This window comes from Limulus polyphemus, unplaced genomic scaffold, assembly GCF_000517525.1.
Source record: "Limulus polyphemus unplaced genomic scaffold, Limulus_polyphemus-2.1.2 Scaffold1477, whole genome shotgun sequence".
NCBI classification, from domain to species: domain Eukaryota; kingdom Metazoa; phylum Arthropoda; class Merostomata; order Xiphosura; family Limulidae; genus Limulus; species Limulus polyphemus.
The window spans coordinates 109341-124557 of NW_013667087.1; the positions used below are offsets into that span (position 1 = coordinate 109341).

The 15217-nt window shown below is 30.3% G+C and overlaps 1 protein-coding gene across 1 annotated transcript in view; it reads left to right on the forward strand.

The window, feature by feature from the left end:
• LOC106463765 (nucleosome-remodeling factor subunit BPTF-like) overlaps positions 1-15217 on the forward strand; it is a 100151-nt gene that overhangs the window by 66012 nt on the left and 18922 nt on the right. The window contains 8 exon segments of the mRNA XM_022391357.1: positions 232-526; positions 1228-1369; positions 1775-1962; positions 2153-2279; positions 2795-3099; positions 10201-10366; positions 12162-12641; positions 13715-13916. Coding sequence (XP_022247065.1) covers positions 232-526; positions 1228-1369; positions 1775-1962; positions 2153-2279; positions 2795-3099; positions 10201-10366; positions 12162-12641; positions 13715-13916 — 1905 coding nt within the window.

Sequence of the window (15217 nt, forward strand, 5' to 3'; positions counted from 1 at the left end):
TGCCTAATTTTGAAGTGATGATTGAACAATCAGTATAGAGGGAGTCAGCTAAGCGTGGGGGGGGGGGGTGCTCTATTGGAAATACATTTTCAGTGTTGGAAAATGTTAACGTTAGAAAGTGATTTCTTTATGATAAGTCTTAAAAAAATTCCAGCCATGTTACATGGAAACTGTTACAGACCAAGAAATAATGAAAATTTGATTGTGATAAATAGTTTGTTTCACCTTAAGGTTGGAGAAGCAGCAACAACAAGCTAGAGAGAAAATAGCTCATCATCAAGCACAGCAAAGTGCTGACAAGATTCGAGCACAGATGGAAGCACAACTTCAGCAGCAACGACAGGCTATGCAGCAGAAAAGGTTGCTGGACTCATCTAAACAGACTCCACAGCAGCTGAAAAATTCAACATCACAAACTCAACCTAAAATTGTAACAGCCAAAACCATCACTGTAGCTCTGACACCTGGTTCTTCAGGAGTAACAACCCTCACACCTCTTTCTTCATTAAATTCATCAGCTGGAAAGGTGATGCTTTATTTTTTAAGGACTTGGCTGTGACAATTCTTCCAAATTGGACCAGCTGTTTAAAATGAGATACTCATAAGTCATGACTTTTTTGAAGTAACAAAATTAAAGTTGGCTAAATCAAAATAATTATAGGTGTTAAATTATGTTTTTAACAAAATATTGTCTTGTGGTATCTGTGGTACATATTCTACTTTTAGATTGTGATGTTAAACAGTGTTGAAATTAAGTCTGAAAAATTTAGGCATAGAAACACTTGTTGAGAAAATAAATTTTACTCTTAATATTATTGCAGTCAGTTTTGAAGCCATGTTCTGTGCTTTGTGCTTGATATTACAGTTGTATTACAATTAGGATTGCTCACAAGGTAATTGAATATCATAAAAGTAGTACTTATTTTGAAGAGATGATTGAAAGGTGTTTTACACTACTAGAATATTGAATAATCCTTATTTAAGTTAATGAAATGAAAACTATTACATTACTGTTTTTTTTCTTTCGATGTCTTCCGAATCTTTTGACTAAAATTCAAGAAATATTGTTTTGAATTTTAGATATAAAGTAAGGTTTTGTTATCTGAAGTTTGGAATTCACATACCTTCCAGTTTTGTAAATACTGCCGTAAAATTTTAATCTGACTATTCAGTTTCCAAATAACTTTGTTACCAGTTAATTAATATTTTTCTTTACTTATGAGTTAGGTTCAGGTTATTACTGCCACCACACCTGGTAAAGCAGGAATTGCTAGTCTGGTTGCAACTGCAAGCACACCAACTGGACAGCCCTACAAAGGTATTCGAAGGATATTTACAACGCGAGGACCAAGACCTGATAAACCAGGGGGTAAGTTTAGTGACCTGTTTGACATTATATGGTTGCTATTTTTATTGCTCGTTATCATTTCTAAGAAAAGTAAATGAATGGTGATACTAGTGTTACTTAAAATTCTGCATCTGTTCATAAAAGGATTTTATGGACAAAAAAACAAAACCAAAAAATAAATTATCAGGATACCACCACTTGAGAAAATTCTTTTAGTCAGCTATAGTATGCATTATTAATAGTATCCTTTAAGAGAATGCTCTTTGAGCTGTGGAATGCAGTTAGTTTGATCTTCAAGAGGAAGTTGTTTGATTAAATGCCTTTTTTGAATTATAGCATAAATATGTCATTTCTAAATACAGTGTGTTTATTATTCAGTACAACACTGTGTGATGCTATATTCATAATGTATTTTATTACACTTAGGACAAGTCGTCACAGCTGTAGCTTCATCTTCAGGTGGGGGTACCACATTGAAGCTTCCAATTGGAGCAGCCATACTTCCCAAATCTCCTCAGATCATAGTACGAGCTTCTACTGCCTCAACCTCCAGTGGAACAGTTTCTGGTTTGGCCACTAAACCAACAGTTCTGGCTGTTGCTGGAGGTGGACAGGTAAACTTGTATAGCAGAAAATTATTTAAGTTTCTTTATTGATCTGTGTTATTTTAATTGAACAGTTTTTAAGCTATAAATTAAATACATTTATTTTGTAAAGAAATTTTCAAACATTTGTATTATGGTTGCCTTTTGAAATTTCAGGCAGTTTGTATTTTTCATGCTTTTATTTCTTATTAACTTCAAGATAAATGCACAGGGTCCCAAGACAGGAATTATTCAAACTCAGACAACACAAGGATCCCCTGTCAGAGCTCAGATTCACATCTTTCAAGGTACAAATGGTCAACTCCAAGTTCGTGGACTTCTGCCTGGTATGTTGTGTTTTCAGCTTACTAAGAGCAATAGTTGATACCACATAGTCCTTTTTTTAATTGGTTGACAAAGAAATAGACATTGGTGGAAAAAATAACATTAAATTATATTATGTATAAAAATTTAAAATAAATTTTGTTGAAAGATTTTTCTGTGAATAATAATATGATAGGTCAACTGGGACAATTCGTTATGTTTTGGGTAGCAGATAATTCCTGCAAAAGAAACCACTATATCAAGTTTGATGAAATTGTGCTTATCCACTATTTGATATTTTTATAAATATTTGTATATTGTATGAACTAGTTTTATGTATTTGTTCCTAAATTTGTGTGTGTATGAAAAGGCATTTAAATTATTGTTTTATGTTATGTAACTGAAAGTCAGTTTTCAAATACTCAGTGTGCTATCTCAGATGTTTGATTATAGAACATGAGATTTATAAATGTTTAGTGTCAAATTAATGCTGAGAAACTATGCTTTTGGATAAATCTTGCATATCTTTTAATTTCAGGTCAGCAGCTAATTCGTATGGCCGATGGACGTCTTCAGTTGCTGACTTTACCAACTGTGCAGACAAGCACAGTTCAGCAAACTGGATCAAAAACACAGCTGAGTACAATCCGTCCTTCAGTTGCTTTAACTTCTGCAGTGTCCACTGCTGTAGTAACTGGTTCTACAGGTGTAGTTTGTTCATCAAGCACTGGCACACCTGTTGCCATATCTTTGCCTGGCATTGGTACAATTGCAGCAACAGCCACTGCAGCCTCTGGGAGTACAGTTCAGCTTGTGACCCAAGGCCAAACCACACAGGCTAAGGTAATATTATTGTACCATTATACAGCTATATATCCCAGAAAATCAAGCCCTAGTATTTTATTTCCTACTGTCTGTTTAGGTAAATAGTAAAGTGTTTTTTGGTATGGTTACTCTTCTTTTCTTTATAGTTTTCTACTGCTATGCATACTTGATCTAATATTTGTGGAAACTTTGGTGTTCGTGTCTACTGCATGTTGTCAATTTTTATTGAACAAAGTTCTTAAATCAACTTACTTTTAAGAATATTTAAGTATTTTGTAAACTACATAAATATTTTATATTGTTTCCAAGTTTCATTTCAGTTGTTAGCAGTGATAATAAGTATTAAGTTCATATGTCTTTTATTTGAGTAACAAGTTGAAAGAGTCATTCAACACTTTCATTACCACAGTTTACAGTATACCGCTTTGACTGAATAGAATTTAGTTCTGTGTCATGACTCAGAGGAGACAAGATAACTTTCTATCTATCTTATATCAGCCCATGCTAAAGAAATAAAAATTAGTGACATTGGAAGTCTTGTGTCAGATGGTTACATCTGTACATCATTTTTATAATTTCACACATTTAAAATCAATTTAGATTTATCATTATCTTTGAATTAATAAAAGGAAAGAATGTAGATCAGATCATCTTTAGATATTTATTTTTCTAGATGTAATGTTTATAGAAGACCACCAATATGTTCAATAAAAGAAAACAGAAATAGAAAATTTGCTGGCTTTAAAAAAATTGCTTGTATATCAGTTTTTGAGCCTACTGTCAGCACTATTGCCTCACCAATTGTTTGTTAACTTCAGATATATTTTTTTAGTTTTATTATTTAGTATATTTCATTTATCAAACCTATAATTGTATGGTAATAAGTTGGTTTTTCGATTATTCTCCAAGTTAACTAAGGATAGAGATGTACTGTTTGTTGTTGACATGCATCTTTAAACTCCTACTTTTTTATGTATATGTTTTGTACAATGTTTATCTAGTTACAGGAAAAATTAACATGTATATCTCTTTGCAACATTTAATATAAAAAAAAAATTTATTTTGCACTTTGCCAATTTTTTTTTGGCTGTTCAGATCCAGTGCAAGTAGCACCTCATGAAAAAGTACTGAGTACCCCAAAATCACATGTATTTTTATGTAATTTTCTTATGAGTTGTTTGAAAGGATAATGTTATATCTCCAGCCCATTTAAGGCTTCTAACAGTAACAGACAAGATATCTAGACAGAGTCACTTTTTTCTTTACTGCCAGTACTTTATTTTTACATTCTTGGAATAAAATATTATTTTAAGGATATTTAATAAGCGTGATTAATAAATTTTAATGTTATGTAGTTGCATCTTTAAAAACCTTGAGGTTTTAAACTGAAAATTCATTAAAATTTTAAAGATACTTAAATATTTGATACAGTAAAAAATATACAGTATACAAACAAACAAGACAGTCATATAACCATAATGCACAAATATTTTAATGGTTGGACTAATTTACTTTTAAGCAACATGGATGATAACTTCTATAATGGTTAGTTATAACCAGTATATTGCAACATTTCTTTGAGTGGACACATTAAATGACATTTAATGTGTCCACTGAAAGAATTAATAAAAATAATAAAAATACCTATTAAGTAGATGTGCGATATGAATAACTTTTTGAGAATCAAACTGCATACATAGCTCTGCCCTTGGTGAAAGCCCAAAGGTCCAATAAAGGTCAACAAGTAAAAGTGAACTCCCAGTCCATAATGGGCTTTCTTTTTGAAGCTCTTGTAATGCACGTTAAATGTCTTACCTTAACAATTTTCTAGTAGACTGCACTCCTGTATTTTCTCCCTTGAAAATCCAGAAAACACGTACAAATTTGCTAATTATGAGCAGAATCTCTTGAGAGATTCAGAAATGAGGTGTGGATGTTCAGTCGAGAAACTTGGTAGAAATGGCAAAGCAGTTGCATCACTTCTTGTTCAAAGCAGCCCATTTCACAGTAGAGATGTTGTTAAGATTTCTACTGTCTGAATTTGGTACATTTAATGCATTAAATTTAATAATAATAATTTTGAATTTTGCTTCATTGGAAAACTATCCTACATCAATAAGTAAGAAATATGCTAAAAATATTTTAATTATGAATTACTTCTCTAACTCAAGCTTAAGTGCTTATTTTAACCCTAGTATAAACTGGAAGTTAACCCTATCAGCCCGGGTACACTTTACTGTGCATGACACAAAGTTTTAGTGTCTTACATTCAAAATTTTATTACACTACTTTTTGTTTATGTTATACCAATTAGAATAGCATAAAATCTTAGCTAATAATCCATATTTTAATAGTATACAAGTTTTAAGTTCTTAATTGTACAAGGAAATATATATATAAAAAATCCTGAATTTCCATTAGTGCGACACGTAACATATTTTATCTTAGCATGTCATCATCCGTATTTTATCCATCACCCTCGAAAATGTACGAAATTAAACGTAAAGTACTCTATATAATCATTATTGCTCAAACAGACCATAATTCTTATAGGCTTCAATTTTGTTTGGTTACAGAGCAATCAAGTAGAAAATCAGACCCCTCCTGTCACATCCTCTCTTTCACAATTCCATGATAGTTTCCTCTTGCATTTCATTATATATTACCTATAACCAATAGAAAGTCAAGGTTTTCGTCTATCAAATGGCATGTTGTACTCTATATAATCATTATTGCTCAAACAGACCATAATTCTTATAGGCTTCAACTTTGTTTGGTTACAGAGCAATCAAGTAGAAAATCAGACCCCTCCTGTCACATCCTCTCTTTCACAGTTCCATGATAGTTTCCTCTTGCATTTCATTATATATTACCTATAACCAATAGAAAGTCAAGGTTTTCGTCTATCAAATGGCATGTTGTATAACGTTGTGTTCTGAACAGATAACCGTCAATTTCACTCGGGGGAAGCAACATCTTTCCCGTAGGAAAGATAACGACTAGCTTGGATGAATTTGTAACGGCTTTAGTTGCGTAGTTAGAAAGCCAGGAAAATTTTTAGAAGTAAGTGAATTTGTTTACTTTTTGAATGTTATTAGTCAAAATTCTTTGGTGTATTATTTAATTAAATAAAAATTGTTAAGTGCTTTACTATAATCACTAAAAAAAAAAAATTAGGCTTAACTCTCCTCGACAATCAAGAGCAAGAAAAGAAGATTGGGTAAGTACTTTATTTCTTGTTTTTCATACTTATTCTTTATCTATTATTATAAATGTAACTCAAATTAAAAATACAAATCTTTTTAAGTTGTTTAAGACTAGATTAGATAAAATAAGTAATAATAATAATATAATTAAAATGGTTCGCGAGGCACGCATGCGAGCTGCACATTCCTCGAGTGATTTGAAACTTATAATGGCGGGATAGCAGTTAGACATGGCTCAAAGGGCAATAAAACAATAAAATTTAATTATAAATAAATGTATAATATTACAAACTTAGAGCTACTTAAGATAAATGAATGTAGTTTCAGGTTACAATTTGAAGTCATTCTAGAAAGAATAGAAGGTTAATTTAGGTTTTTTTTTATAACCTATAAGGATTTAGTGAAGAAAAAAAACGTTTGAAATGCATTTAGGGGGTTTTATGGATTACACAAAGAAAAAGTATTTTTAATTTTAACATAGAAATTACTTTGCACACGGACTATTCAATACAAATACTCGATATAATCATGGACAAAACTTTATTTTATTAGAAATACTTCACTAAGAAATATGAATTTTTGTACGTGAAAGACTGCCAAATTTCGTGAAGATATACCCAATATATAGAGAGTTATAAGTGTTAGATTTATATGAACTTTAAACGAGTACAAAAGGTCACGTGACTCGGTCAAATTATCAACCCCGTGTTGGAAGAGTTAAGTGGTGTGAATCAGAAAAGAGCAGGAAGCTTAACCCTTTGGTTGTCACGTTCTATGATTTGTAGCACGTGATGTCTCTTTCATTAAATTTTATTCTTAAAATAAAATTAGTGGGTGAAATTGTTTGAAATTTGACAAAACGTTCCTAATACTATGTAGATTCAGAAAAGTAAAATATTTAAATTTGATTTATTCTACTATTTATAATAAAAAACATTCATGAAATAAAAATACTATTTCTTTATCTTAGAGTTTTTACATTGCATATTCATAATCTCTAGAACTTCATAAATGAATATCAAAAGTTTTTTAAGGTAAATGTATATATTTTATTGACCATTTTCTCTACTACATCACTAACTCTGTATTATCATCAACCTACAGTGCAATGAAATGTTTAAAATTAACAAAGGAAAATATGCTCATACCTTTCAATTCATCATAGAATTGTTTTCAAACTTCTTTTTCTTGTTGTATGCATAATTTCATGTGTTTATCTTTTCACTTGTAGTCTATTTTAAATTTTCCTTTCAAATTCTTTGATGTTTACTTTTTATGATGACATGTCAATCGATAGTTGCAGGGTTTCAAGATGTAATTTTGGCAGACTCCTACACAGACTCATTGAAAAAACAAGATGGCGCTTACACAATCCAGGTGACAACACGTTAAACTTATAAAAAAAAAATCATTAAACCTTTCAAATATGAATTTTAAAACACAAATAATACATAATTAATTAAAATATGAAAGTAAAACTTAAATTCAATTTAACTGTCTATCAATCTAATATTTATAAGGCAAAAAAAGTATAACCAAATGCTAAGAACGCTGCACTCAACAATGAACTAAGCTTGGTTTGTACGTTATAATACAAAATCCATACAGTGCTAAAGTTTCTTCTTTAAGTTACCCAAATAGAGGGAAATCTGCTCTTTCTATTGGTTATAAGCATACCATTCAACTTCAAACTGTTGCTTAGCAACACAGCTTTAACTGCACAAGTGGGTGTGACTGACCTTAAACTTAGAAAGACAGTAATAAAACATGCCTATGTAATGGACTTTTACAGTTTAACATAACGGTCTATATTAGCTACTCACAGTTGTTTGTATAAAAGTTGAGATTGTAATGGTGAGCAGATCATGTGACAACAAAAACTGTAGTTTTATTTGCTGTTTTAGATTTTTCTTTTTAAAATAAAGAAATAAAACTTAGATAATATAAAAATTGAAATTATAACATACTTGATAATAATAATTTCATTAAAATACATTGATAGTAAAGTGGTTTAATTAAATTTTGAACGTAATGCAATACCAATGCTGAAAGAAATTTAAAAATGGCAGCAAGGGCTGTGGGGTTAAACAATGGCAATGTCTTTGTTCTCCACATTGTAGTTGGATATGTTATTACTGTGTTTTTTTTTGTTATTATAGAAAACAAAACAAAATGCTGAATTGTAGAATTTTGTAGTGCTATGAGTTTTATTCAAACTCGGCTATTTACAATAAATACCTCAGTAATGATATATTGGTTATTTTTTCTTTTTTTTCTCAATATTTGGGAAGATTAATATGAATTTGGTTTACTTGTGGACTACTAAGCATGCCAAGTTTGGTCTTGAACAGTCAATTCATTTAGGAAGAGATGCGTCCACAAAAAGTTTTCTTTGATACTGCAGCATTATGACTTACTATGTATAACACATACGTGAAGAATACCTGTACCCCAGTTTTTATACTCGGATCTGCTGAGTAAATTGAGGCAGAGCTGTATACACAATCTATAAAAAGACAATTTATGACAATCTTGTTACAAGATCAATGATGTTTTGATTAATTCATCAAAGTTGATAGAAGAAGAAAAAAATCAGTTACTATTAACTTGTTTTTGCTTGGTTCACTATTGGATTATTATTATTTTAGGCTCTTTCTTTAATTCTGAATAGAATGTTACACAACTTGTGTTTATAGATGAATAAACAATGAATATTCTGCTGTTTTTGTTTGAATTTCTAATAATAAATATGAAGACTGTTGACAAAACACAAAACATCTTATTTACAATGTTCGAACATTTTAAAAAATTTGTTCCATCTTCAGTGCAGTCTGAAAGTAGTGTTACAAAGAAATTTAATCACATCAACAATAGTATTATTAAACACTAGTTTACTCAGTTATTAAGTAAAATGGTAAATGGAAGGATAAAACAAAAGATTATAGATATATTGCAAAACATTTGAATTTTAAGTGTGTAAATGTAGAATAATTTAGATCTAAAGAGGTTTGTAAGTCATTAAGAGAAGGGTAGGTATTTAGCTATGAGTAAACTTTCTTTAATATAAATTTCAAGGTCTGAATGACAGAGAAATTGTTAAATAAAATGTTGTGACACATGGTTTTAATAGGTGAACAAATGGATGAGTGGCTGGGCTTAAGTAGTGGATGGTCAGTTCTGTTAAATACTCCAAAATGGTCACAGACTAGTTTTCAAGTAGCTTTTTGTTTTGCCTCTATATGTGACCTTACAGTCACTACCTGTATACTTATACATGAGCTAGGACTGTAGAAGTTTAGGTAGTTGATCTTTATATTGAAATAAGCTTTTAATGCAGGAGTTAGGTCTATGTATTAGCTTGGGCTGAATTTGAGGGTAGATTGTTTTTATTGAAGAGGAGAGTTGTTTTTTCATTTGTGAGGATTGTGAACCCATAAAAGGGAAATAGTGAGGGGAATTTGGGGTTGGTGTGCACATTGGCTGGTGGTTGGAATTTGTTGTTTAAGAAATTGTAACATTTGTTAGAAAATCAGTCAGATAGCCTTTATTTAACAGGTGTTTGTGCAGAAGTGCAATTTCTGTGTAAAGTATTATTCTATTTAGTTTGTTTTTTCAGTGGTTGGTATATCATTTTTCAGTATATATTCATTTGATAGAAAAATTGTCAAATTTGATATAATATTAGTATATTGTCAGTATTAGCATTCATAAAACTATGTGACCAGCTGAGTGAATTGCAGAAAAAGCTGTGGACTTACCTGAAAGCATTGAACTCTTTAGGTTTATTGAATATTTAAAAAACTTTTTTTACCCAAAAAAGAAAACTTTGGTTTCATTAGCATTGATTAATATTATTATAGAATGGCTTTGGCTGTCTTATACTTATGTTTAAGGGATTCCTTTTTTATTACAGGTTCGAGCTACAACAACTGCAACAGGAGCTGTTGCTACTGGTGTAACAACAACTGCTGGAACTGTAACAGTAGCAGGAATACAGATGACTCCAAAAGTAGTTCATATCCGGCCACAGGTTCAAGCATCTGGTCAACAACAAACAATTATACAGACCCAATCTCCAGGTAAATGTTGAAGATTTTTGGAATTAGCAGTAACAACACTAAAAATTGTACAAGTTTTGTAATTTATTATAATAATAGTATTTATTGGAAGCATAACCATTTCGCCTGTGTGTGCCATACCATACACTTTTTGTTCATGCAGTTGTTAGTTTGTGCTTTGTTTTGAAATAATTTTGAATAAGAAGTTACTTTTCTCCTGTGAAAAACCTTACGAATTGCTAGTTAGTGTGGGAATTGGTAAACAGTGAAAATTACGCATAAATTTTTTGTAGCACAAAATTGCTTAAACACTGTTTGAATGAAATTTGATGATATAATTTTACTTTCAAAAATAAAACATTAGTCAACTTGGTTTTACACATTTAAGTAGTTATGACTTAGCTTATAGATGGAGCTTTAAGTTTAGTATAGAAATTTGTAAATATCTACTGTATACATCACTTTTGCTTCTATTATTTCAAAACACAATAGCATACTATTCTTTCAGTTTTATACCAATGTATCTATAAGTATGCAACAGCTTCATTAGCATGAACAAAGGGTGTTATAGCCTCACTAATGCTGAAGATACTCAGTTTCATTGGAAGTTTAGTGCAAAAGATTTACACACAGTGTCTCTTACATTGGGCACTTATGTGCTTGATTCAAATGTTGAGAGGCATTGGATGTAACTTTTGCTGAATGTCAGGAAAATAGCACAAGCTCTCACAAAGAGAAGAAAAATCAATAAATTTTTAAAACGATGGTTTTTTTATGTTGAAAGAATATCAATTACTTAATTGGAACAAATGAGTATAATTAAGATATGTTACTGCTTGCACCTTTATTTCACATGTTGTATGAGATCTTGTTCTGTGATAGAACATGTGATATTATCTTACTTTCCAGCTTTATCCAGTTGGGCTTGTACTTAATACTGAGAATAACTTAACTACAATTAAAAGGTGTTTTAATGGTTACAACTTCACATTCTATGAACATGGTAGCTTTCAGTTACTAAATTCAAGTGATGACTTATTTTTTAATGTGTTCCAATTCCACTTTTCACACTGTGGCAACATATATTTATATAACCTATAGCTCTTAAATTGTAATGTTATTGAGGCACTTAACACTTATTTATCTTAGTGTTTCAGTAACAAATAATTTCATTGAACCAATTCATTACCATTTTAATATGTAAATTTAGTAATCAAAATCTGAATCTATGAAAATTTTGACTCCATAAGTCTGATAATTTTGCAAATAAACCTTTATTTAAGACTTTTTTTTCATTTTTCAATATAAAAAAAATTCTGATATAATGCTAACTATTAGTTTTGTTCTTCTAAAAGAAATGAATTGTAATTTTTATTCATTTCTATCACTGCCAATTGATTTGAATTGAAGCCTGTGATGTTTATATGGTAATCTCTAAAAAACTATTATTTGAATGAAACTAAATGTTTAAAGCTGTGTTTTTGTTTAAAAGGAATTATCTGTATAAGAGATTGTTTTTTAATGTTTTCCTGTAGAGTTGAAATTTGTAACTCTCAGGAGGAACAACACATTTGATGTTAAGTTTTGAAAAATATGCAGAATTCTATACGATTTTGGTTGAATTTCTGTATTTTGATAGATTAGTAACCTTTTATTTTATGAGTTAGATAAAACTTATTCTACATAAGTGGATAACTAAATATATTTGAAATAGCATTTCATTTACATTAATTGGTATTTTGCTTCTATTGTAAAACTAGTGAAGTTTGTATTTTGTTTTATAATTTAGCTATAATTATTTTTTTGCTAATTGCAGTTCGTCCAGCTGTCCAACCTAGTGTCCAGCAACTTCGCCTTCAAAATGCCACTGTAAATATCCCTGGTATTGGTACTGTAATAACTACACCTGTTGTATCAAGTACATCACCAATTGCTGTGGCTTCTGTGAGCAAAAATAGTTCAACAGAAGCTCAAGTTTTGAGTATTGCTCCAGGCCAGTTGACCGTGTCTGGAACCACAACATCCATTCCTTCAACTGTCTCCATTCTCAGAACAACAGGTGCAGCAACTAAATTGCTGACATCATCATCTTCAGTAAAAATAGACACCAAGAAGCTTATGACAGCACCATTACAACTGTCCCTTTCTACATCAAAAACTTCAACAGCTCCGCAAATAAGTATTGGATCCAAAACACAACCTTCAATATCCCCTACAAGTTCTTCAGTAGGTGGTGGTGGCTCACCTCCTTGTTCTCCAAAGCAGTTTGTCTTAACGCCTGCTATTACTCAACAGAGTGAGTAGCTCAATCATGTTTATTTTGTCATGTGTGGTTTGGTATTGTAGTGTTGAAAATTTTAAATGAAAGCTTGATAAACTGAATCACACACACAGAAGATTTTCCAAGTATACAAACACTTTTTTTTTGTTATTGCTGTTTAAATGCAGATTTTGATTTAAGAGTACCTTCTAATTAATGAAACAGTATTTTAGTGTTGAGAACTTGTATTCATTTTCTAATGGTGCATATCCAAATGTGAATAGTTCATGTATTTAAATAAAATAAAAAAAATTGATGCATTCTGTTAATAATGTTCATTGGGATTACAGTATATCAATTTGTTTAAAAAAAAAGGAAAAGTATTCGAATTTTATTAAAATTTTGCCTGAGAAATTAAGAACTGTAAACATCTGTAAATAATACAATTATAAAAACAGAAATACTGTTCTGTTGTTGAATTCCTGCCCAGTTTATTAAAGGGAGTAATGGATGTTTTAGTAAAGATTTGCTAGATAAATCAGCTGAGAGAGATCCAAACACTTAGTTTTAATCAAAATAACTTTTAATTGCACCTTTTTTTTCTTACTTGGGTAGAAACAGCTAGAAGAGAATGGTAACATACACACTCAAGTATATGTTAGTATTGTGGAAAATGAGTTTATGAGCTCTATAAAACAGTATTTTCCTATTTTAATGCTGCTTGTCATATATTTTTTGGTAATTTTCTTTTCTTTTTTGGTATAAAAAAAATTATTTTATATTTTTACTTGTAGTGTATAATTAGTTAATGCTATGAGTGAATCAGAACATGGGGTGGCCTTGTGAATTTATATTTTCAGCTGCTATATCTTTTCAATCGCAAGACTATCAGTTTTTCAAAACTCGTGACATTCTATCTTGTAGACCAATTTTAAAAGTAACTGATAACGAGAAAGGGATTTAAATTTTTTATTTTTGTTTATTTGGATTCATTAAAATTAATTTTTTCAATAAAAATATTGGAATATTCTTTGGATAATAGTATTTTCTATTTATCAATGCATCAGTAAGAAGAGGTTTAATACAGGGAATATTTTGATTTTTTGAAGTTGTTCGCCAAGCTTTGTTAAATCCTCAGACATCTCCTGAAGTTCAGCAGAAACTTATAGCTTTACAACGACATCATCAACAACAGTTGCAGAAACAACAGAAAGAGGAAGGTGTTGTACCCCAGACAAGCACTGTAGTAACAACCGATAAGAACAAGGCCAAAATTATTCTTTCTCCAGAACAGAAAATCAGCAGTTTCAGGTAAGATTTAATTATTTATATTAGAAACATTATTAGATATCCTGAAAGTTCTTGATGTTGTTAGCTTCTTTAGAATTGGATATAGGATCTTGACAGGCATTATGGTAGCATCATATATAAAGAGCACTCAAACTTCATAACAAAAACATTTGTTGTTTGAGATAGGGGTTGTATATAATGAATTTTAGTATCTACCTAATAGAAATGGTTTTGTGTAGTTTTAAATCTGTGTTGTAGTATTAGTAAAATACGAGTTATTGCATAATATACATATTGTTTAATCTTATTTAGACCATAGAGAACCTTACAGATGTCATGTGCATACCTGAATAACAATTTTTATCTCGGAAATATTTTAGAATTATATTTTGTAACATTCATTCAGTGTAATCCTCAAGGAAAATGAAAAAGTTACTTCAGCAATTTGTTCCCACTTTTTATGATGTCACAGCATGTGGGCTGAACAATTACTAATTTAGAAAACTATGAAAATAGTTACAAATAATGTTTAAATAAGATTGGATAGAGCAACTTGTAAACTGGTTACATCAATATAGAGTGAATAAAATTATGTGCATGGTAATTTATGGTTTTGTGAGGAAGTAACTATCTGGAGTTCCTGGAAGAGTGAAAAAAATGGAATCTTATGTGAAGTTTAGAAGACTTAGTTAGGAACAAACTACAGATTTGGGGAAAAAAATTATAGTTTGTTTAGACTTTTTTTTTTCAATCATAAAAATGTTTTCGTATTAAATTATTTCTTTTTGAAAGATACAGAAATTTTCTTCTGTCACAAAGTAAGCAGCTAAGTTAGGTTTAGCAATGACATTGGATAATGGCAACTCAGATCCTTAGTTATGTAATATTATTAAGTTTATTGTATCCAAACAATGCACATAAATAAAAGAACTTGTTATTTATTGAAAAACAACTATATTTGTTAGATATAAATGTAACTTGATCTGGACCAAGAACATTGTTAGCAAAAATATTACCTAGTCTAATAAAGGTAATGGTAATGCCATTTTGAAATGTCAAGTCATAAGTCACTTGTAAACCTTTCAGTTTTTGCTGTGGTTTTTACTATCTATAGATGTAATTGGCGAAATAAATTATCAAAAGAAATATGTTGATTAATATTAATTATATTGAGACTTATTGGATATATATATAATATGGAACTTTTTGACCAGCAGTGAAAAAATTATGAAATTCTAAGAAAGTATTTTTTTAATATTCTTCCAAAACAGTGTCTTGCAACAAAATTTTGAAAATTTCATAACATGAAAAATTATAAACTA